This window comes from Dama dama, chromosome 3 (assembly GCF_033118175.1).
Source record: "Dama dama isolate Ldn47 chromosome 3, ASM3311817v1, whole genome shotgun sequence".
NCBI classification, from domain to species: domain Eukaryota; kingdom Metazoa; phylum Chordata; class Mammalia; order Artiodactyla; family Cervidae; genus Dama; species Dama dama.
The window spans coordinates 62327434-62351008 of record NC_083683.1 but is presented as its reverse complement, the minus strand read 5'-3'; the positions used below and the strand labels follow the sequence as shown (position 1 = coordinate 62351008).

Sequence of the window (23575 nt, the reverse complement as noted above, 5' to 3'; positions counted from 1 at the left end):
TGATAAACTAAGCTTCTGATAAAGAACAGACATCCTACCCACAGGCAACAGTGTGTAATTCACAGTAACAGTTGAGTTTAGTATCTCTTAAGTGTGATTCAGATAGCATCTCCATCAAATTTACCTAGGATGCAAGTTAAAAATATAGATTTCTGAAACATCCCTGATCTATGGAATCAGAATTGCTGAAGATAAAGATTAGAAATCTATAGGTCAAACATATTCTCCAGGTAATTCTTAGGTATAGTAAAGTTGAAGGACCAAAAGTAGTCACACTCTTTTTTCCCCAACTTTGTTTTTTCCAGACTTTATTATTCAGCAGATTTTCTTTCCTTGGGCTCCAGAATCACTGCAGATGGTGATGGCTGCCATGAAATTAAGACACGCTTGCTCCTTGGAAGAAAAGCCATGACAAACCTAGACAGCATATTACAAAGCAGAGATATCACTTTGCCGACATAGGTCACTATAGTCAAAACTGTGGTTTTTCCAGTAGTTCATGTACGGATGTGAGAGCTGGACCATGAAAAAGGTGGAGTCCTGAAGAATTGATGCTTTTGAATCATGGTGTTGGAGAAGAGAGTCCCTTCGACAGCAAGGAGATCAAACCAGTCAATCAGTCCTAAAGGAAATCAACCCTGAATATTCATTGGAAGGACTGGTGCTAAAGCTGAAGCTCCAATACTTTGGTTGCCTGATGTGAACAGCCAACTTGTTGGAAAAGACCTTGATGCTGGGAAAGATTGAGGGCAAGAGGAGAAGGGGGAGACAGAAGATGAGATAGATGTATAGCATCATTGACTCAATGGACATGAGTTTGAGCACACTCTGAGAGATAGTGAAGGACAGGGAAGCTTGATGTGCTGCAGTTCATGGGGTCGCAAAGAGTTGGACATGACTTAGTGACTGAACAACAATAATTATTCAGCAGGTTTTTTGTTTGTTTTTCCATTCATGGCTGGCAGTAATAGATTTCAGGAAAGACTTCAGTTAGCTGTGATGGCCGCTGACATGGAGGAGGTGGGAGGTACCTGAATTTGTAAGGTCAGTGGGTAAAAAGAAGACTTAAAGGTGCAGTAGTAGGATTGATATTCAAAATATCTCACAACCAGAATGGTCTTGACCACAACCAACTGGACTGAATGCTGAGCACAAAGTTAGAACAGGAGGACCCAAGAGGTCCCAGCTGCACCAAAGATGACCCCACTTTCTGGATCATGTGGTGGATTCAGAGAAGAGGAGGAGAATAGGGAGTTCTAGAACAGAGTGAAGGTGGATTAATATGTTGGCCAAGCAACAGAGAAGGAAGCCAGCCTAGCAGTAAAGAGGAAAGCACTGTGTACTACTTGACTCTCAGCCCTGAATACAGCTTCTGTGATTTTACCAGGGACTGACTAATTTTTGAAAAGCAAAGAATTGCTACATATTCTTAAATATATTCTTAAAATTCCTTGAACAGTCTGGGAAGCCTTCAGTCAGAGATGAGGTTAAAATGGAAATAGCCTCTGAAGAGATAATATCTATTCATACTAAGTAGCTAATGACTATAATCCTTTCTGGAAGTTTTAGAAAAAGGTGGGAAGGGCTAGCCAGGAGCAAAGGAAACATAAGCATAAGGGGAAGTTTGTGGGATGGCTCAGTGAAGTCACTTTTTTTTCTGCTTGATTCTGCCCCAAGGTGGCCCCCCAGACTGTAGACACAGAATTAACTACTGCTGCTGTGATGTGGGTAGAACTACAAGGTCCTCAGGCCCGAGTCCAATTTGTTAATCACATATTTAACACATTTTGAGTCTTGGTAGAGCTGAAAGTTGGGATGGCCCCATAGAAACACAGTAATTCCTTCCTGGTTCTGCCTTAACTTGATCTTCTTGATCTTCTCTCCTTTCCCATGAGGAATTTGGGCAGTAAACCTTTTACAAGAACCTGATCTTCCCACTCAGAATAATCACCATAGACAAACTGGAGAAGATAGTAACATTTTGTTTTTTCTGGGCCCTCTGGGCTTCTAGAAATTCATGTGTGAAGAAGGTTCCCCAAACAGCCCTGGTCAGTTTCAGCTGGGGCCACTTGATAGAGGCAAGCCTGCCCTTTCTGGGCCCTTCCTCTCCTCCCGGCTCTTTCCTCACTTCCCAGACAGCACCTGAGGGAATCTGTTGCCTTCTCCCACTTCCTCCCTCTCTTCTCAATGCTCCTGGTGGGTCAGCTGTGGCTGGCTAAGTGGCAGAGACCCTGATCTCCGATCTTTGACCTTGCTGTTTTCCTCAATGAAGACTCAACTAAGAGGTGCCAGGAAGGAACAACATACATTTATTTGCTTATTTATTCAAGAGGAATTTGTATCCTTCCCATGTCCCATCTGAGGTAGATAAAATGATTTATTTCCTACAGTAGATTTCCAAAAAGTGAAAGTGGCTCAGTTGTGTCCAACTCTTTGCGACCCCATGGACTGTATAGTCCATGGAATTCTCCAGGCCAGAATACTGGAGTGGGTAGTCGTTCCATTCTCCAGGGGATCTTCCCAACCCAGGGACTGAACCCAGGTCTCCTGCGTTGCAGGAGATTCCGTACCGCCTGAGCCACCAGGGAAGCCTGTAGATTTCAAGATGACTCACTAATTTGAATATACAGGGGCAGAAAAAGAGAAACGCAGTTAAGTATCGATAGTAACCACTGAGGGGTGCTTTACTCTCTTACTTTGGGTGCTACAAGTATCATCAATATTTATACCTAAAAGATTTCTCAATCTCTTCCTTTCATCACTTTCCTGAGTCTCTGCGAAGGCTAATTGTTATCTTCTTCCCACCACCAAAGGAGAAGTTTAAGCATCTGGAATTAGCATGCAGACTGGGGGCAGAGAAGGCATTTGGAAGAAGCTCATTTAGACCAAATGCCCCAATAGCCAGGCTGCTATTGGAAGAAGAAGAAAGAAACAAATGTACTTGAGGAGATGTCTTAGAGAGAGCCAGTGGTTGGCCTCGACAGCTCCTGGTTCTAGCCCTCTCTGGGACTGCCTATATTCCTTGTCCTCAAAGGCTGTGAAACACCTGTATGCTTCTAGGAAACACCTTTTTCCATCTAAATTAGCTTGTGTGCATTTTCAGTGGCTTGCAACTGAAAGATCTCTTATGAACACGTTGATCCAGTAGAGGAAACAGGATGGGAGCCAAACAGACAGTCCCCACCTAAGTGTTCATGAGTGTAACAGGAATATTTTCTATCACTTGGATAAAGTACACCAAGTGGTTCACAAGTAAATGTCCTAGAAGCTTAAGAGGAACAAACAGCATCACTATTTATAGAACTCATTTCATGTATGTTTGTTTTAGTGTTGCTGGCTTTATGAAAACATTCTCTGTGAAAGGGGTTGTTGTTCAGTCGTTAAGTTGTATCTGATTCCTTGCGACCCCATGGACTGCAGCACACTGGGCTTCCCCGTCCTTCAGTATCTCCCAGAGTTTGCTCAAATTCATGTCCACTGAGTTAGTGAAGCTATCTAACCATCTCACCCTCTGCCACCCCCTTCTCCTTTTGCCCTCAATCTTTCCCAGCACCAGGGTCTTTTCCAGTGAGTTGGCTCTTTGCATCAGGTGACCAAAGTATTGGAGCTTCAGCTTCAGCATCAATCCTTCCAATGAATATTCAGAATTGATTTCCTTCAGGATTGTCTGGTTTGATCTCCTTGTAGTCCAAGGAACTTTCAAGAGTCTTCTCCAGCACCACAGTTCAAAAGCATCAATTCTTTGCCACTGAGCCTTCTTTACGGTCCAACTCTTCATGTACATCCATACATGACTACTGGAAAAACCACAGCTGTGACTGTATGGACCTTTGTTGGCAAAGTGATGTCTCTGTTCTGTGAAAGGGGTGGGGAATATATTGTTTGTATATATGTGTCCATGTAGGTCTATGACATCTTGCCCAAGATGCTATACAGTGAGTCTTTAATTCATAAGGGCGAAAAACACAGATCTAAATTAGTTACTATAGCAACATTTCACTTTAAATTTTTAATGCAGGGAAACTTGATCAAGAATAATATTGTTAATGACATAGGAGGAGACATTATCACTTCCTGGAAAACAATAATAGATGACTTTTGACTACATAAGATTTGAAATATTTATAATGATGAACAAATATCAACAAATGAATCTCTTTGATCAAGCTGTGGCTTCATTTTAATCTTTAAATGTCAACATGATTTATTTTCTATTCGGTAATTTCCCCCCCATACAATTCTTTGGCTGTTAAAGTGAAGGCACATTTAATTTGGGGTTTCTTAAGGAAACGCTAATAAAGAAGAAAAAGAGCCAGTATTTGGAGAAACAATAGGTTTAGAATAAGTAAACAGGATGTTTATTTTCTTAGACTCCCATGTGGTTATTTTGTGCTTCCCTGGTTTTGCTTTATCTTTGTTAATACTGTAATTAAAAACACATTTGGGTAAACAAAGGCCTCCTTCTTTCCAATTGGTCTGCTTTTTCCGCCTGAAGCGTTCATTCTTGGCACAGTAAGATAACCACCACATCATAATTCATCAACCTGGACACCTTGTGAGATTCGAAAAAATAAAGGGACTATAAGGTGGATAAATGTGAATGTTTAAGTCCCACTCACTCAGCGAAAAACACTGGGACTCTAGTAATGATGGCAAACATCATTTGATAGAATTTTTCGTTGAGGCTTCTTTCAAAGACAAAGCTGTATTTTTTCCAACAAAATAATTTCAGCATTAAAGTAGAAACTTCAGAATTCACGATATTGTACACTGGTTTTTAAAAGATAGTACTGAAAAAGGCAAACTGTAAATTGTGCATATGATTATAGCTTTACAAAATTATATGTATGGTAAAGGACTTTGGTAAAGACATATAAAAATTTTCTGTTTATTAGAGTGATGGGATTATAAACAACTTTAGCATAAGAAAAATTCCTTTAATGTTACTACAATTTCTTTGGATGGTGGTGTCCATGTAAAGAGACAGATTTAGGCAAAAGTGTACTGACAAGCAAGATTTTTAACCACTGTCTGCGTCACTTAGGATGTTTATAAAGTAGACATAGGTAATCTCTGAGATCTAATAGTTTGGGAATTAGTCTCTGGGTGTATATCTGAGGAAGAACTGGAAATGGATGGTGGTTCACATCCAAACAATCAGAAGTGAATCCAAAGGGCAGGGCAGTCTTGAAATAGCTCATATCTCATGCAGTGATATCTTACAAATATTCAAGTTCTCAATTGGCTAAAAAAGATTATCTGGATTCCAGCAGTTTCAATATATACCAGTAGATTGGTAATGAGTAATTAGAGTGTTTTATTGAGGTTCTGATGCTGTGTCTAGGCTCAATAAAAATCAACTAGTGATGTCTGCCATGAGCAATGGAGGAGGGAATGACAAGATGGAAAAATATTTTTCCTGGCCCTATTTTATATCATTTCTATTCATTTGAAATGGGTTGATTTCTGGGACAATGGAAGACAGGGGAGATGGCCTTAGGTCCATTTTTCCAGTTCCATACTCAGCAAGTTGGAATTAAGCAAAGTGGGTTTAATAGTTGTTCAGCCACTGTCAGACTCTTTGCCTCTCCAAGGACTGCAGCACATTAGGCTCCTCTGACCTCCATTATCTCCTGGAGTTTGCTCAAATTCATGTCCAATGAGTTGGTGATGCCATCCAACCATCTCATTTTCTGCCACTCCCTTCTCTTTTTGCCTTCAGTCTTTCCCAGCATCTGGGTCTTTTCCAATGAGTCAGCTCTTTGCACCAGGTGGCCTAAGTACTGGAGCTTCAGCTTCAGCATCAGTCCTTCCAATGAATATTCATAGTTCCTGTTTTTTAGGAGCTTAAACCTAAGACCTAAATACTTTAATTAACATATATATACTTATATTTGTATATACATTATATATATAATGGATTAGACAAATATATATAATGGATCAAATAAATAATTAACAAATATTGAGGATACACATAAAGACACATGTATAGCACACGTAAATACTTAGTGGATACTGCTATGGAGAAAGTCAATCGTGCTGGCCATTCCACTGCTGGAATGTAGTGAGTAGATGCTGCTCAACATCCCACAGTGCACAGGATAAGCATCTCCATTCAACAAACAATGTCAGTAGGGCAGAAGCTCAGAAATCCTGCTCTTTCATGCTGGGAACCTTAATATCTCTTTGAAGAGGCAGTGTAATATGATATAGAAAAAGACAGGTGCAAGTCAACCGACCTAGGATCTACCTAACATTCACTTTGCTCTATGACCTTGAGTTTCCACCCTTGAATCTCAATTTTCCCTTCACAAATAAATGAAGGTATTGGATTATAATAGTTTTCCCATCATAAATGTTCTATGATTACAGTAAATACATTTTGGGGCCACTGGGCAGCCTTATTTGAAAACTAGATCCTCAGTGTATCCGACTGATCCTTACAAGGTCTTTTCCTGACTGTTGGCCACTATGGACAAGAAAGGGAAGATGCCACACCTAGGCTGCGCCAATAGATGCTCTCTCTTGGGAATTAGAAATTAAAACTGGCTGGTTCTGGCTGGGCATGTTAGCAAGGATGAGGCAATTATGTACAATCAGAAAAAACTTGAGAAAAATCAGAGGAAACTTGTACAAAGGGAGCAGACATGAAGAAACAGAGAGCGCAGGAACCTCAGAGATGCACTGGATATGAAATCAATTCTTGGTGCAAATTGAAGTTTCTGATACTAGTCCCTTAGGAGAGCCAACTGTATTTCATTCATTCATTGACCAAATATTGGCCGAGAGCTTCCTGAATTCCAAGCACTATTTTGCGTGCTGTGGTACATTCTTGAACAAAAGGCACAAAGTCTCAGACATCACAGATATTTCTACTGGAGAAGACAAGAAACAATAATACTTGTGTCAGTTCAGTTCAGTCGCTCAGTCGTGTCCAACTCTTTGAGACCCCGTGAATCGCAGCACGCCAGGCCTCCCTGTCCATCACCAACTCCCAGAGTTTACTCAAACTCATGTCCATCGAGTCAGTGATGCCATCCAGCCATCTCATCCTCTGTCGTCCCCTTCTCCTCCTGCCCCCAATCCCTCCCAGCATCAGGGTCTTTTCCAAGGAGTCAACTCTTCACATGAGGTGGCCAAAGTATTGGAGTTTCAGCTTCAGCATCAGTGCTTCCAGTGAACACCCAGGACTGATCTCCTTTAGGATGGACTGTTTGGGTCTCCTTGTATACAACATAACAATAAGTATGTTGTGTATACGACATAACATCAGGGTATGAGAAGGGCTAAGCAGAGCTGCATATCTGGGCAAAGGGACTGAGTGTGATAAATGTTGTGGAAGGCTTCTTTGAGCAATTGATGTTTCAGCAAAGATCTAAGTGAAGTGAACAAACCACCCAAACATGCTGGGGAAGAGCTGCCCAGGCAGAGGAACAGCAACTGCAGAGATTCTTTGATGGGATTGTTTGGGTGTCGGGGGCAGCCAGTTCACACGCCTTCCTCATTCCAAGTCCTGCTCTCCTTCTGAGAGATTCACCAAGTAGTGCTCCTCCCATCACACTGCATGCCCGACACCCAGACCTCTGGGTTGAATAACTGCCTCCATTCTGCTTTGCTTTAGCAACTCACTACCCTGGAACTTTACTTTACGTCTGAAATCCTAAACTCTAATATGCCATTTGACCTCAGTCTCCCAGCTGTTAGCTGTCACATCCCCTTTCTCTCACTCCCCCACTGTCTTCTCCCGGAAGACTCCTAATTCCTTAGCTGCTCCCTTTCCGTCTGGTCTTTCATGCTGATCCTATATTGATTTCCGTGCCTCTCTAGCCTATTATACATTCTCTCAAGCACAAGCAGTATATGTAGTGCTTAGAAGGTGGCCTTTGGAGCTGCACTGCCTGTGTTAATATCCCAGCCCCACCATTAACGAGAGCCTCTGTTTCCTGGGGATGTAGGAATATTCACGTGGCCAAAAAGTTCATTTGGATTTTTTCTATAAGATGGAACAAAAACTCAAACAAATTTTTTGGCCAACCCAATAGTAACCTTCTCCATGGCTGTTTTAAGGACTATGAGCTAATGCACACACAGGAAAGTAACAAGCCATAGAGTAAGCATTTGATAAATATCATGATCAATTTTCATGTGATTACTATAATTCTCTCTCTGCTCTTCCTGCAATGATTGGAACCTCTGTGAGTTACGTGCTCCTTCTTTGAAACTTCCCTGGAAATTTTAGTCTCTGGATCAACATAATCATCTACTATCTCTGTTTTTATTCTTGAGCAGCTGAGGCCTCCTGACAAAAAACTACTTGACCACAAAGACTGATGTTGCTATATAGACTGAGAGCTTCTGGATTCTGCTTGGTCTACCACCCAGCAGAAAAGCCCTTTACATGAATCTGGTTGGTTATCTCATTCATTTCCCCATTAGCTATTTTGAACCTTCATCATTCTTTTCAGCTCCCGAAGGTGCTGACCCTTTCACCCTTGCTTGACAGTTCTTACATGATCTTCCTAAGCACAGCTAAAATGTAATTATATTCTCACATCCTTCTCTTCACACTCCTAGGCAAAGGTCTTCTACTTTCTGCCTTAGACGAATTACCTACCTATGCTCTGGATAACCTCCCTTCTCATCCCTTTGGAAACTCGTAACTACCAATTATCTCTTTTTTCTCTCACTTATTTTGGGGCCCAAACATGCTCAAATCTCTCCAATCTTAACAAAACAAAATAACACCCATCTGAACCTGGAATCCCTTCTATCTCCTTTCATCTACAGCTGAATGTCTTTTTTTTTTAATCTATTTTTTACTTTTTCGCTGCACTGCATGACATGTGGGACCTCAGCCCCCGACCAGGACTGAACCCATGCCTTCTGCAATGGAAGTGTAGATTCTTAACCACTGGACTGACAGGGAAGTAGTGAAGTGAAAGTTGCTCAGTCGAGTCTGACTCTTTGCGACCCCATGGACTATACAAGTCTCCAGGCTAGAATCCTGGAGTGGGTTGCCATTCCCTTCTCCAGGGGATCGTCCCAACCCAGGGATCAAACCCAGCTCTCCTGCATTTCAGGCAGATTCTTTACAAAGGTGAGCCACAAAAAAAAAAAAAAAAAAGCTGAGCCCCAAGGGAAGCCCAGTCCCTACAGCTAAATCCCTTGATGTTGCCAAATGTCCCCTGGGGCAAAACTGATCTTGATTGAGAACCACTGATTAGAAGATAAGACAGTATAAACTCGAGCACAAAGTATGTAACTAAATGAAAAGATGAGCCCACAATGGCCTCCTGTCCTTTTCATCTATTTACTGCATTTGTCCGGCCAATCGGTCTTCCAAAACCCACTTTCTTGGCAGACAACAAGCATAGCTTGTCTGTACTTCTCAACCCTTTCTTTCCTCAGCCCTCAGCTCCCTGCAATCTGACTTCTGTCCCCTAATCCCTTGAAACTTCTCTGCCATGACTTTCTTCCTACTTGCCGAACCCAGTGGACACTTTCTTTCTTGCTTCTATTGCTTGAACTCTCTATAGCCTTTTTATGCTATTGACCATGACTTTTGCCTTGAAACTCTTGCTTTGGTTTCCAAAATGCCAGCATTTTTGGTTCTCCTCTTACTTCTCCTATATCATTTTCATCACCTCCTTCACTAGCATCCTTGCCCTTTAAATCTCAGTATTCCTCAGACAGAATTCCCACCTCAGTCCCCTTCTTATCACTGCTCTTTCCTTAGGGGTGTCCTTTATTCCAATGACTTTAACCATCACCACTGTTTTGGTCACTCCTTTGCTCTGCTCTTTAGCACAGACCCCAATCCTAGGCTCTGGGAGGTATAGTCTGCAGTCTCTGGGCACTTCTTTCTGCATCTCAGTGGCAAAACACTTCTAGCAAGTCTGTTCTTATCTTTCTGCAGTTCTTTCTCATGTCTAACTGGCTACAAGGTCCTTGAATATGTCGAGCCTTTCAATTATTTCTTTCAATGATCTGAACATAGCACAGTGCCTGGCACTTAGTAACTGGTTTATGTTAACTGTCTTTTGAGTAACTAATGGATGGGCTTGTTCTCTTTCCGCCACTAGGATGAGTAGGATTTGCCTACTCATGTTTAAAATAGAACTCTCTTTGTAATCCCCAAACTTCTATGCTTCAAGTCTTCTCAGTTTAAAAAAATCATTATCTACTCAACCGTTCACCCTCATAACTCAGAATCATTAGGATCTTCCCTTTTCCTCATCTTCCATATCTGATCCATAAGGAAGTTATGCAAGCTCTGCTTCAAGCCACGTCCTAAATTCTACTGTCTATCACCATATCTAGCACTACCACCTGGGATGCTGTCCAAGCCACCATCATTCCTTACCTGTTCAATGACTAAACCTTTTGTTTGTTCTGATTTTGCTACTGTCCCCGCTGCACTTCAGAAAGGTCTCTCCAAAACACCCATCAGGTTATCTCACTCCCCTCCATAAAATGCTCCACAATTTTATTACACTTGGAATATAATCTAAAAGTTTACCAGGGCACTACATCATTACTTGGCCCCTTCCAACCTCTCCTGCCCCACCTCCAAAACCAAATCTGATTCCTATCCCCAACTCCCTTATATGCTCCAGCATGAGCCTTTTTTTTTTTTCTTCTGCTATTGCTCCTGTCCACCGAGGTTATTATTCTGGCTCAGATTTTTACACTGGCTGCTCCTTCTGCCTACAATGTTCTTGTTGCTCCTTCTCAATCTTTAAATCTCTGCTCAGATGTCTCTTCCTTAGAGAGTCACCCTATGAAAATAAACCCCCTACAGTCATTCTCTAACTCCCATTCTGCTTTATTTCCCTCAGAGTATGACTGCCAACTAAATTTATTTTTTTAAAAATTAACTTCTATACTGCTGTTTGCCTTTCCCATCTGCTGCTGCATCTCTGTTGTATAGTAGAATAACTGGTCTATGATAACCATTCAGAAAATATTTGTTGGCATAATGATCCCTATGCCCAAAGGCATATCTTTATTGATTGCTAATTAGGTCTGTGATATAGTATTAACACTTCACTAAGAGAAGACAACTTTCTTAAATGAGAACTAGCACCTACCTCTAAAACCTGTATACCTATTGAGTGAGTGAGTGAGTGAGGGAAGTCGCTCAGTCGTGTCCGACTCTTTGCGACTCCATGGACTGTAGCCTACCAGGCTCCTCCATCCATGGGATTCTCTAGGCAAGAATACTAGAGTGGGTTGCCATTTCCTTCTCCAGGAGATCTTCCCAACCCAGGGATCGAAGCCGGGTCTCTCGCATTGCAGGCAGACATTTTACCATCTGAGCCACCAGGGAAGCTTTAGCTACTGACAAACACCTCCTCCATGACTAAACATAAACCCTTGCTGTTTTTGATGTTAAGTTCATCCTCTCTTTCCTATGGCAAGTTTTGATGACTACAGAAATAGTCTTGAATAAAGACTTCTTTGTCATTTTTAACAAGTGTCTGGTCATAACTTCTTTTTAATACCAGAGACCAAATATTTACCTACTTGTCCTACATAAATTCATCTAATTGAATTTTCATTGTTCCCTACAGAACCTTCAATTTTTTTTTTTTTTTTTTTTTGCAGTAGGAAGAGTCAAAGAGAGGCATTTCCTGTCCTCATGACTGAAGACTATGGTTTCTCTAGCATATACGGGAAAAGTCAGGAAGAATACAGGCTACATGATTTTTTTTTTAATCACCTTTACAGAGGCTATTACTTATTCATTTTGTCACATTGATTTTCAATTGTTCTTGTGGTGACATTTTAATGAATAATACAAAAGCAATGCACAATTCAAAATGACACCCCAAACCTCCTAAACAAAAACACATTTGGTATATAAAAAATGATCATTCCTCCCACATTCTCTGCCATATAGTCCACCTAATTCACATGCAGTCCACTTCCAACTATGCAGCTGACTTGAGATTATATGATCATACCTGCAACATCAAACTCAATTTCCAGCGTGACCTTGCTTGTGATTGAAGAGTCTCGGAGGAGCTGATTGGCTTCCTCAAACGTGCTGTCTTCAGTTGGAATTCCATTAATGGCCAGTACTCTGTCTCCAATCTGAAGCACCCCACATCTAAATTTAGAACCAGACATTACAGGTTGTAGACAGAGTAAATGATTTTCAAGTTGACATTGCCAAGATCCTTTCAATATAGCATTTGTTCTTTTTATTCAATGCTGTGGGGCATCCTATTAGGTCAACTGCAATGTCCTACATTCTTTTTTTCTATGTAAAAACATAGTTGATTTACTATACTGTGTTACTTTCAGGTATATAGCAAAGTGATTCAGTTATATGCAAGTCCTACATTCTTGTATTTCATGGCTACCAATGTGAACAAAGGAAAACATCCCAGGGAAGTAATGAATAATTTAGCACCATGATATTATTATAATCTGATGTGAACCAATATACAGTAATGATGAATGTGCATTCCCCCATGGCAGAGAAATTATTATGAAGTTTTGACTTCAGAGATTTTGTTTTTTGTAATGGGTTTTTTTCCTTTTTAATTAATTTAGCCTCTAGTCCCTGATGGACAAAAATCTGCTAAGGGCCCCACCCAGGCTTGCTATTTTTCTCAAACCTGATCAAGAACATAAAATTTTATTGTCAGAACAGAGAGTGCATCCCGTCTTGCATTTCCTGCATTGAGCACTGTTCCATAATTTATTAGTCAGTCAAAGATAGCCAGCAAGAAATGCAAGGCAGAAAACGATGCCGTTAAAGAAAGGATCTCACCTCTCGGCTGGGCTGTCAGCTTCAATATAGGAAATCAGAGGTGGAGAGGAGAGGGTCTCTGTAGCAAACACACTGCCCTGCAGTTGAATCCCAAATCCTGTGACAGGATCCGCAGTCAGCACAACCTCTGTGGTTTCTGTGTGAACAACCTGCCCAGCCAAGCCCACGGTGCTAGAGGCTAACGACACTAGAGGAAGAAACACACACAGCAGAAATGACTTTAAACTGGAACAGGCACCAGGAAGGCCAGTGTTTCTGAAACAGATCATGTCTCTGAAAAAAAAAAAAAAGCTCACTGTTAATGGTGGGACATGAGGTTTTGGTCTTTAAGCAAAAGTTTAACTAGAGCTGAATGAGGTAAATGAATCTCCCAATATCTGTCACATCTAAGTCATAGCATCAGTGTAGCCCCCTCCTCACATGGACCCCTAATATCAAGGACAGCTGTGGCAACTGTAGGAAGAGCTTGGTCTTGGGGTCAGGGTCCCTGGGATCGAGTCCTGGCTCAACCACTAAGAAACCAGCTGGGTGACCTTGGGATTAAGTCATTAATCTCCTTCCTATCTAGGAGAAAGGGGGTTGGGCTAACTGATCAAACTTTTTCCCCCTACTTTAGACATTTGTACCTAAGATTCTAGCTTTTTACAAAAAACTTGACCTTCAGCTTTGAAGAAACAATTGATCTAAGTCTGGCTCCTGAGGTGCTAAGGATGTACTGGTCAGTCATCAACCTTCATCTATCATTGGCTTGGCGTGATGGAGTCATTTAAATGACTTTTCTACATTTGCACTTTTCTAATACATGGTCCTATTTCAGCATTTATCAGTTTTTTTATATTCCTTCTTGTCTCTTCACTAGACTCTTGAGTTCCTTAAAGATCGGAACCAGATCTTTTCCCCTCTGAAATTCCAGTGCCTGGAATTTCCATGGCTAAAGCCATGTGGGATAAATCCAGTTCTATGACATCAATATTTCCCTTTTTGGAACCAGCCCCTGGTCTCCTGAGTTAAGGAATGAGATGCTGGTCCTTCAGGACCCCGATTTTTCTATCGTGGATCATGCCAGCATTCAGGCTGACACTGCAGAGGATGGTGAGATGTACCCTTTTCCCATGAGGAGTAAGGAAAATCTACTTCTTCTTAAGAGGCACTGTCACTGTTCTTTCCCAGCAGGATTAATGTCACTGAGGCTAAAGTGGCCTGCATTAGGGGGTGAAAGTAGCTTCCAACCCTCATCTTTCTACAGATGGTGGCTTACCGTCCCAAGATCTAACACATAGACTATCAAATATCAATTCAGATCGTGTTCTCTAGTGTGGCTTTGTTAATATCAACTGTACCCTGAGTACTCTCCAGATCACACATTTTGTTATTGGTGGCACAAAACCAGTAGAAGATACCATTACATGTCAGTAAAAATCTGGAGGGCTGCATTTCTTCCCAGTTAGTATTCATAGCAGGTGGGAATATAATATTAGAATATCACCCTTGGGCAGATGACCGGCACTCTGTCTTCTGAGTGAAGATTTTTGGACTTCAACAGGTATACTTTACTTTATATGGGACTTTCTATAGGTCCACATTAATATTTTTTCCATTTACCATCCCAATTTGGCATAGATTTTTGGACTACTCAATTGGAGTTAAAAGTCATTTTTGAATTGTTAAGTCAGCTGATTACCATTTCCACTAAGAAAGAATCAAGAAGGAATCGGTCAATTTAATAGTAATGGGGGGATTAGTTTAGATATAGCAAAGACTTTCTGAGGGAAAAGACACATTATATTTTTCTGAAACAGAAGACAGTTGAGGAATTTCATTTTCTAGAAGGTTTTGAAAATAGAAATAAGTATTAATTCAAATGGGTTATCATTAAATCTATAACCTCTACCTAGAGGCAAGCTGAGATGGTAGAAATTATGAGGACATTTAATTTAGAATTAAAAATGTATTAAACATTGGTTTTATAATTTTATGAAGAGTACAGGATTATATTAAATAACCCAGGATTTTACCATTAACTCTCAAAGTCCTCCAGAGAATGCACTGGCAACCCACTCCAGTGTTCTTGCCTGGAGAATCCCAGGGACGGCAGAGCCTGGTGGGCTGCCGTCTATGGGGTCGCAGAGTCGGACACGACTGAAGCGACTTAGCAGCAGCAGCAGCAGCTGAAAAGTCCGCTGAGGTACTAGAATCTGTTCTTTGAAATAGTACACTTTCATTGGAAATTGCATGCACTGATTACTCACACGTATTAAAGTCTTGAAAATGACCAACAGAGATAAACAAGATAAACTATAGATTTAAAGACGATAGGCCAAAAACAACAACAACAACAACTAATATTACTTGGAGGAGAAAAAGATGAGTTTGATTATCCTGCTTCATTAACGTGGTCAAAAAGCAGGAGAAAATAAAAGTTATCTCTGAGTCATAACCTGGCAGTTTAAACTTCTGTATAATGCACTCTCTCTCTCTCCAGCAGCAAAGCAGCAAACACCCCTGCCAGGTATTGGCTCTGGTCTGTGACGTGCCTGTTTCCACTCACAAGTGAAGATGGACATGACCACACTGCCGACATGCTGTGTTTGAACACTGCTAACGGGTGTGTGCCAAGGTTGTGTTCAGGATTTACATCTGCTCTGTCCTCTTCTCCCTCCTTTCTGGAGGCTTCTGCAGGAGTTCACCCTGTGTTTTTGTCAATCCTTGTTCTTCCTACTGGAAGGAAGGGCCAAAGCCATGGGAGGCCAGAGATGACTTCTTAGCTCTGAAGTTTAAAAATCTGCCAAATGTCTCCTTAATTTAGACAGTTGTGAAATTTATTGTCAGATACAAAAAGCATTTGAAAAGTATATAGAGAAATGGACCTCAAAGATTCATTTTTTTTTAAAAGGGAAAGCACAAACACAGTCCCCCTACTATCACAAATTATGCAGTGGGTTTTCCCTCATTTGGGGAAATTGCAGGGGTCAGTGCATGTGGACTACAATGGATAAGCCTTACCCTGGGAAGACCACCTTCGTGATCATGGTATCTCCCCTGCCAGGTAATTATCAAAGATTTATTCATATACTGTGCTTACAATTATTGGATTCTGTAACTGAAGACCTATATCTCACTAAAGTGTTCCACACTAGAGTCCACATTGTATATCACATGATCCAGTTCAGGAGACAGTCGGAGTGGCCAACAGTTCCCTCCTCCAGATCGGGGTAGGGCAGCTCTTAAGCTTCGCGAGCTCTGTGCACGGTCATTTTAAAAGCTTACCATGAGCTGCCTTTGAATTCCGGTTGCTTTTCAGGGGCTGGTGGCAGGCACAGAAATTGTTAGGTTGTTTCATTCTCTTCCTTTCAGCTCTGTTCAGTGGCGCCCTCCCTAGCAGTAAGGGATGACCACAGAAGAGGCAGAGATCATTCTGAGAACGTGTTCTAAGGTCTACCCTTTGCTGCAATTCAGGCCGACTGGAAACAGGAAAGCGTCTACACTGGCCCTGTGTACCGGAGCAGGAAGCTGGGGGGAATAGCCAGATCCACTGCTCAGTCATGCCCTGCCATCACAGGGGATGATGGGCTTCTGGGAGGGGCCTTGATCTTCTGTGGCAGAAAAAGGGGCAGCTCATGCTGGGGGGGAAAGGTCAGTGAGAATACGGAAGAGGTGACAAGTGGGTTCCCTCTGTGACATGGCTCTGCCACCCTCCCAGGGCTTTGTGACACTCCCCGAAGCCGCTGCTGGGGGTACTTAACATTTTCCTTGTGACACAAACATGACTTTCCTCTTTTAATCCTTGTAACATGCTGTAACAGGCTTCCTGTATTTTCCTCCTTGGTCAATAACAGAGAATGTTTGAATATTTATGTGAGAAAATTTCATTCTTTTCTGGCCATGTCCTTCCTTTGTATTAGAAACATAAGAATTTTTTTTTCTGTTTTGCTCTGGCTTCAACTGATCACCAATACAGCTAAGAGATTTTTATTATATTTGCTGTGACTTTACCATGATTCACCATCCATACAAATGGCCTGGTTGCTATAGGAACGTAAGTATTAGAAAAGGGGCAGTAAATGGTGGCACCAAATAAAGACATAAATAAAGTGGTGGAAATAAACCATAATATAGTGAGAGTGGCAATAAAACTTTTATTATCAGTTATTTGGGAAAACCTTTACCTCTAACGTGACCATACCAAGTTCAAGCAAAAAATAAAAGAAAGACAGAGAAAGAGAAAGAAAACCAAAAGACTAAATCCTCAGTTTTCTTCTAATTTTGGAGAATTAGCATTAGTTGCTTAGGTTTTTCTGAAGTGGGAATAAAAGTTTATAGCTTTCTGAATCTTCTTGTGTGATTAAAATACAAAATGTATGATTTCCTGAGATACACATAAATTCTGGTAGATATATGGTCAGTGGTGCTCCAGTGGCTAATGTCTACAGCAAATGCTAAAAGCAGATTTCTAGAACCAGGTTTCTGCTTATGCTTCTCTATTATGTTGGAGAATAATGTGCTGTTTGAAGAGAGAATTTATCACTAGGTTATGGGTATTGGTGACAGTGTGGCCTTGGCCTTGTTTCCTACGACAAAATTCAAGATGTACAAACATCAACCTGCAATAGCCAAACAGATTATCATTTATTTGTCATCACTAATGTCCTTAATCAAGCTAGCAGTCTTACCTAACACAAACAAATGTTTAGCCATTAAAGCAGAAGTGCAAACATGAACGCATTCGTTTTAATTGCTCTTCCCTGCTGAGGGTTGTTAGCCTGCTTTCTCTCAGTAAGCGGTGCCGCACATGAAGCCATTTTATGTAAAAATTTCATCTACAAATATCCACTACAAATCCTGATTCATTACATGGGAAGATTCAACTTATATATTATGCCTAAGTCTTGGAGCAGGGTTAATATTTCAAATGTAGGCATCATAATAGCAAACACGTAAACTATTCAAGATAGCTAACAATTAAATAGTGCTTACTATTTACTATGTATTATTGTAGCATATATATATATATATATATCATATTATATATATTGCATATATATAGTTATAATACTTATTTCATTGGGTAATTGTGAATATTATATGAGAATATATCATTATTCATACATACATATGAACATATCATATATATAAGAATATATAGTCTAGAACTTCCAGATGTTCAAGATGGTTTTGGAAAAGGCAGAGGAACCAGAGCTCAAATTGCCAACATCCGCTGGATCATCAAAAAGCAAGAGAGTTCCAGAAAAACATCTATTTCTGCTTTATTGACTGTGCCAAAGCCTTTGACTGTGTGGATCACAATAAACTGTGGAAAATTCTGAAAGAGATGGGAATACCAGACCACCTGACCTGCCTCTTGAGAAACATGTATGCAGGTCAGAAAGCAACAGTTAGAACTGGACATGGAACAACAGACTGGTTCCAAATCGGGAAAGGAGTATGTCAAGGCTGTATATTGTCACCCTGCTTATTTAACTTATATGCAGAGTACATCATGAGAAACGCTGGGCTGGATGAAGCACAAGCTGGAATCAAGATTGTTGAGAGAAATATCGATAACCTCAGATATGCAGATGACACCACCCTTATGGCAGAAAGTGAAAAAGAACTAAAGAGCCTCTTGATGAAAGGGAAAGAGGAGAGTGAAAAAGTTGACTTAAAGCTCAACATTCAGAAAACTAAGGTCATGGCATCTGGTCCCATCACTTCATGGCAAATAGATGGGGAAACAGTGGAAACAGTAGCTGACTTTATTATTTTGGGCTCTAAAATCACTGCAGATGGTGACTGCAGCCATGAAATTCAATGACACTTGCTCCTTGGAAGAAGAGTTATGACCAACCTAGACAGCATATTAAAAAGCAGAGACATTACTTTGCCAACAAAGGTCCATCTAGTCAAGGCTATGGTTTTTCCAGTGGTCATGTATGGATGTGAGAGTTGGACTATAATGAAAGCTGAGTGCCGAAGAACTAATGCTTTTGAACTGTGGTGTTGGAGAAGACTCTTGAGAGTCCCTTGGACTGCAAGGAGATGCAACCAGTCCATCCTAAAGGAGATCAGCCTTGAGTGTTCATTGGAAGGACTGATGCTGAAGCTGAAACTCCAATACTTTGGCCACCTGATGCAAAGAGCTGACTCATTTGAAAAGACCCTGATGCTGGGAAAGATTGAGGGCAGGAGGAGAGGGGGATGACAGAGGATGAGATGGTTGGATGGCATCACCGACTCAATGGACATGAGTTTGGGTAAACTCCGGGAGTTGGTGATGGACAGGGAGGCCTGGTGTGCTGTGGTCCATGGGGTCACAAAGAGTCGGACACAACTGAGCGACTGAACTGAACTGAACTGAGAATATAGTTCCTGTCCTATATGTCTCTTTTGGTGTCAAGAATACATATATATACACACATACATTTTCATATAATCTTCACAATTACCCAATGGGGTAAGTACTATAATTAGCCTCACTTTGTTGCTAAGAAAGCCAAGGTATAGAAAGCTTAAAAATCTTGCTCAAGGTCCTACTGCTACAAAGTAATGACACCGGGATGAGAAGAATCTGGGCTCATCACCAGTTCACTAGGCTGCCTTCAACTTGTTTCTTTCAAGAGTAAATAACTTACCCTCTAGTGTTAGCTAAGAAATATCTAGAAGCTCCTTGTTCTCATTTTGACTAAACTCCATCTTCCTTCCATTTACCTATATTAAAGATGACGAATCTTATATGTGAAGGGATACGCACATCAAAGCCAGGAATACACCACAGCAGTGGTCAGCCATGGTTTGCTTTGTAAGGAAACCTTCAAGTTCCTGCAACACGAAGAGACCATTTCCCAGTTTGGGTGATGGCCGGTCTCCCACACTCCTGGTGGTGCTGGGAGGCCTGGCCACAGACCCACTTCTGAAGATGACTCTCTGGCAAGCAAGCTGAAGAGCCAATAGATCCAACCACCTCTCTTTACAAGAATGTTTTCTCTTTAACACCAGTCTTGAAGTACTTGGGTTTGGCTGCCTTTAGGTAGCTTAAGAGTGTTCCCTACTTTATCCATGGTAAACACAAGAAGAGATCCCATCTTCTTTGAGTTGCTTTATGGGAATCACAATCATGGTCACCAGAAAAAAAAATACAAGAAACACTTACCTCTCTCTACACGGGTTAGATCTGGCTGGAAAACTAGGTGTTCTCTTCCTTTAAAACTTACATGATTATGGTGAGAGATTCTGTTCTGCCTTCCCACTCCCACAAAAGAAAAATTCAGGAGTGATGTGTTTCTTCCCCTTTTCCCTAAGGCATTTGATCACCCTTTCTTCTTTACACGGACAAGCAGCTATCCAGAAGCAGGCTGCCAACCACATCTTCCTAGTCTTGCCTAGTCTATAACATGCTTGGCTGTCCTAGAAGATATAGTTCTAAGAGTCGTAGTTGAAATTCCTAGTCTTTAGGATACCTGTGGTAAAGATAAGCATCTTTTCAATCTTCCTGACACTTGAATGGGTAACAGATATATGTTAGGGCAATGCTTGTCAGTGAAGCAGGTTCCCTGGGAAAGTATTAGAATCTTCAGGCATGAAATACAGATAGAAAAGGCACATTTAAGGGGAATAAGCTATAGTTTGAAAGGCATATTTAAACTTATTACTGTCTTTTTTTGCAGGGGTGATTCATGAAATATGAAATTCATAATAATACTATACAAATACATGGGACTCATATTTACCAAAAGGGGATCCAGTTTTCAAAGTGAGTAAGTGGACCCAGCTTTAGTCAATAAGAAACAAAGGACAATGGTTTCATGTTCAAAGGTACCCAGGATATAAGGAAGGCGTCTTAGAGAAAAAAATTACATCTTTGATTTTATCAGATCAAAAGAGCAAGAAAAAAAACTCAAATAAAATGTTGTAGGCAAAGGTAGGACAAACTAACTAACCCAGTCTGAAATTGTATTTGGTTCAATTGTTATGTTGATAAGGGATATCATTTCAATGGTCTTTGGCACAGGGAAGTGAGTTACTTATCTTCTTCCTGTAAAACATTCTTCCTATAGGTTTCCTTACATCCAAGATGCCAGTGGACCCACAAGTTTTTTTTCAGGCCAAAAGACATTGGTTGACATTTCACTTACGTGAGCTTTTGAAGTCTTTCTTTTTCAGTCTCCTCCTCATCATGGTTCCACGTGGGCTAGTGGAGTAGAGGCTTCGAGGCAAAGTCCCCATGTTCAGGGAACTCAGGCTGTATGCACTCATGGAGGTAGGAGAGAAGGATGAAGACACCAAAGCCGCTGTAAGAGAGTGGAGACTTGGCACAGAGCATTCTCAGGTGGGGTGTGAGCCCGCCACGCCTGTCAACCAGCAACAATCCAGAAAGACACACAAGATGCACAGCAATGGTGGGCAGGTAGCTCCAACCAATCAGAGACCAAGTCTCAGGAGCCATGGAGACAGCGCTTTAGAATCTGTGTTCTAAGAGCCCAGAAATGCCTGAGGAGCAGCATTGACCCCCATGAGTACATGCAACATAGAGAGCCTCTACGAGTTTTGCTTTAGCCAAAAAAGAAAACATTAAAGCAAGTTTCTCCATAAACAACTCAATGCTTCAGATACGTAATCTCATTTTCATAGACAGCTTCTGGCATGAACTTCACAAGTGGTTCCATATACACAAATAAGATCTGGGAACATTATCTTCTATATAATATTCTGCATTGCTATTTCCTGACCACACATAAAGCATTCTGAACATTTACATCCTCTCTTAACAACAAATGCTTTCTAATGGAAAAGAGAGACTTAAGAGATGACAGAAATGAGAAGTTGCTACTACCAAAAAAAAAAAAAAAGAACACCACACCCATGAAACCAAATAAGGTATGAATCAGATGAAGAAGGCAGGAGAAGAATATAATTTAAGTAAAAGACCAGGAGGAGGAAGCCTGGAACATTACGAGGGCTGTTTGGAGGAGGCGCTTTCATGCATGTCGGGGCCGGCGCTCTGCAATGGTCAGGGTGGTAGGTGTTATAGTGATGGCAGGTGTGAAGGTTGCAGTAGTTGCTGGCCCAGGAGTCCCAGGGAAGTTGCCTGTCGCTCCTCTGAATTTTCACTGCCCACATGAAGTGATGATGAGAAATAAGAAAAAACAAACAAAGAACCAAAAAAGAGGAGAAAGTAACTGAACTGCACAAATAAAAAGTAACAACAACAACAAAAAAAAATGAAGGCTGCTTGCACACACAAAAAAAAGGGAAAAAACCTGGCTTTGGCCATTTCTCAGTGGTCAGCAAAACCTATGATTAACACCAGGGATGGTAACTTTTCATCTTCCCAACAATAATGCATGTCTTTCCCCAGCCCATTTTTTTCCTCCTTTTAACATGACTACTGAATCAATTTCTAATCTCCCCCTGTGCTTCACAGCAGAGATTAAAACATTTTTTTTTTAAACTTAAAAGTCAACCCTGCAAGATCTATGGCACAAGATTAGTAATTAGAGATTTGCAAATCTTGGCCAGTTAGTGGCTCTTGTTTTGAGAAAAAGAAAAGAATGAATGATAAATCATACTGGCTCCTGATTCAAAGGATGTACTGTTCACACATCACAATTTACTGCTCTGACATTTTAATTACACTACTATTCATCACTTGAACTACAATAAACTACTCTATCAGGATCTTATCCATACCCCTAACAAGAAGATGCAAGTCTCAATATACTTTAAAATTTGGGGGGTATTTTTAAAAGCTGTATTTACATTTGAAAGAAGGCATTAAATTATTAAAAATATTTCAAATATTCTTGTATTTCTTTAAGATGTCTGAAATTTTAATAAAGCTAATTCCAAAATTCTGGTGTCCTCTTTATGTTTTAAAAAATGTATATCATACTTCCATTCTAATTTCAATATTGTTTAGATTTGATCAGTGGTCTCAAAGTATGAGCACTTTTATGTTTGTTACTATATTGATCTGAAAATTTTCACTTAACTATCTTAAAGAATGAAAAATAAAATAAGAACTTCTCTCTCTATTGTCATGATTCTAAGATCAGGTGCCTTACATATGAATTATTTTGCAGTATTTGTTCATGGAGTGAGGTCAGATACTCTGTAAGTATTTAAAGGAGAGTTCTTTGGGTAAGAGTTTAAATTATACCATCAGTGACATCAGCCTCGCTGACCACATCTCAGCCTTTCTGGAATGAGACAGATCATGGAACAAAAGCACTAGCATGAATGGATCACCACCGGCTGAGGCCAAGGACTGAGGCTGTATTTCTGCTCCGGCTCCAATCCATCTTCTCTAACTGACCTTGACCAGTTACTCAACCTCTCTAAGCCACAGTTTCCTAATTATGTCAAGTAGAGACCACAAAAGCATCTATCCCAGAGGCCAACTGTTGAGAATATGTACCTAAGGTGCTTAGCATGGTGCTGGCACACAGAATAAAAACTAATGATTCTTTATTTAATTACATTGATATCATCTACTTTCTATCTACTTGCCAATAAATACTTTTTCTTTTCTTTTTTTTAAGGAAATAGGTGTATCTCTCACTCTACAAATTTCATTCACTGGACACAAGTTAAGAGACTGAGAAATCTGCAGCACACTTTCATGGCCACCATTATTTTGTAGTCCTGAACATATGGTCCTTTGCTTCTAACCACTTCAGTTTCTAGTTTTGGGGTTTATCTCCCTCTCCACTAGTCTACTTTCAAGCTACCGAGCTACCACCTCTTTTACCTTGACCACTGCCAAATCTTCAGACTTGGCTCCCTGGTTCATCTCTT

General features: G+C 40.7%; 1 protein-coding gene and 1 non-coding gene across 4 annotated transcripts in view; both read right to left on the bottom strand.

The window, feature by feature from the left end:
• Positions 1 to 23575, bottom strand: part of GRIP1 (glutamate receptor interacting protein 1) — a 442838-nt gene that overhangs the window by 80979 nt on the left and 338284 nt on the right. For 2 of the 3 annotated variants that reach the window (XM_061130618.1, XM_061130619.1), the window contains exons 10-12: positions 20914 to 21069; positions 12785 to 12971; positions 11970 to 12115 (exon numbers count right to left, since the gene is read on the bottom strand). In XM_061130618.1, coding sequence (XP_060986601.1) covers positions 11970 to 12115; positions 12785 to 12971; positions 20914 to 21069 — 489 coding nt within the window. Of the gene's footprint in view, positions 1 to 11969; positions 12116 to 12784; positions 12972 to 20913; positions 21070 to 21732; positions 21889 to 23575 lie in introns of all 3 variants that reach the window. The other variant, XM_061130617.1, reaches the window with a different exon arrangement.
• On the bottom strand, positions 15674 to 15838 carry LOC133049333 (U1 spliceosomal RNA). The gene has a single exon (XR_009691296.1). It is a non-coding gene; the product is annotated as a U1 spliceosomal RNA (small nuclear RNA).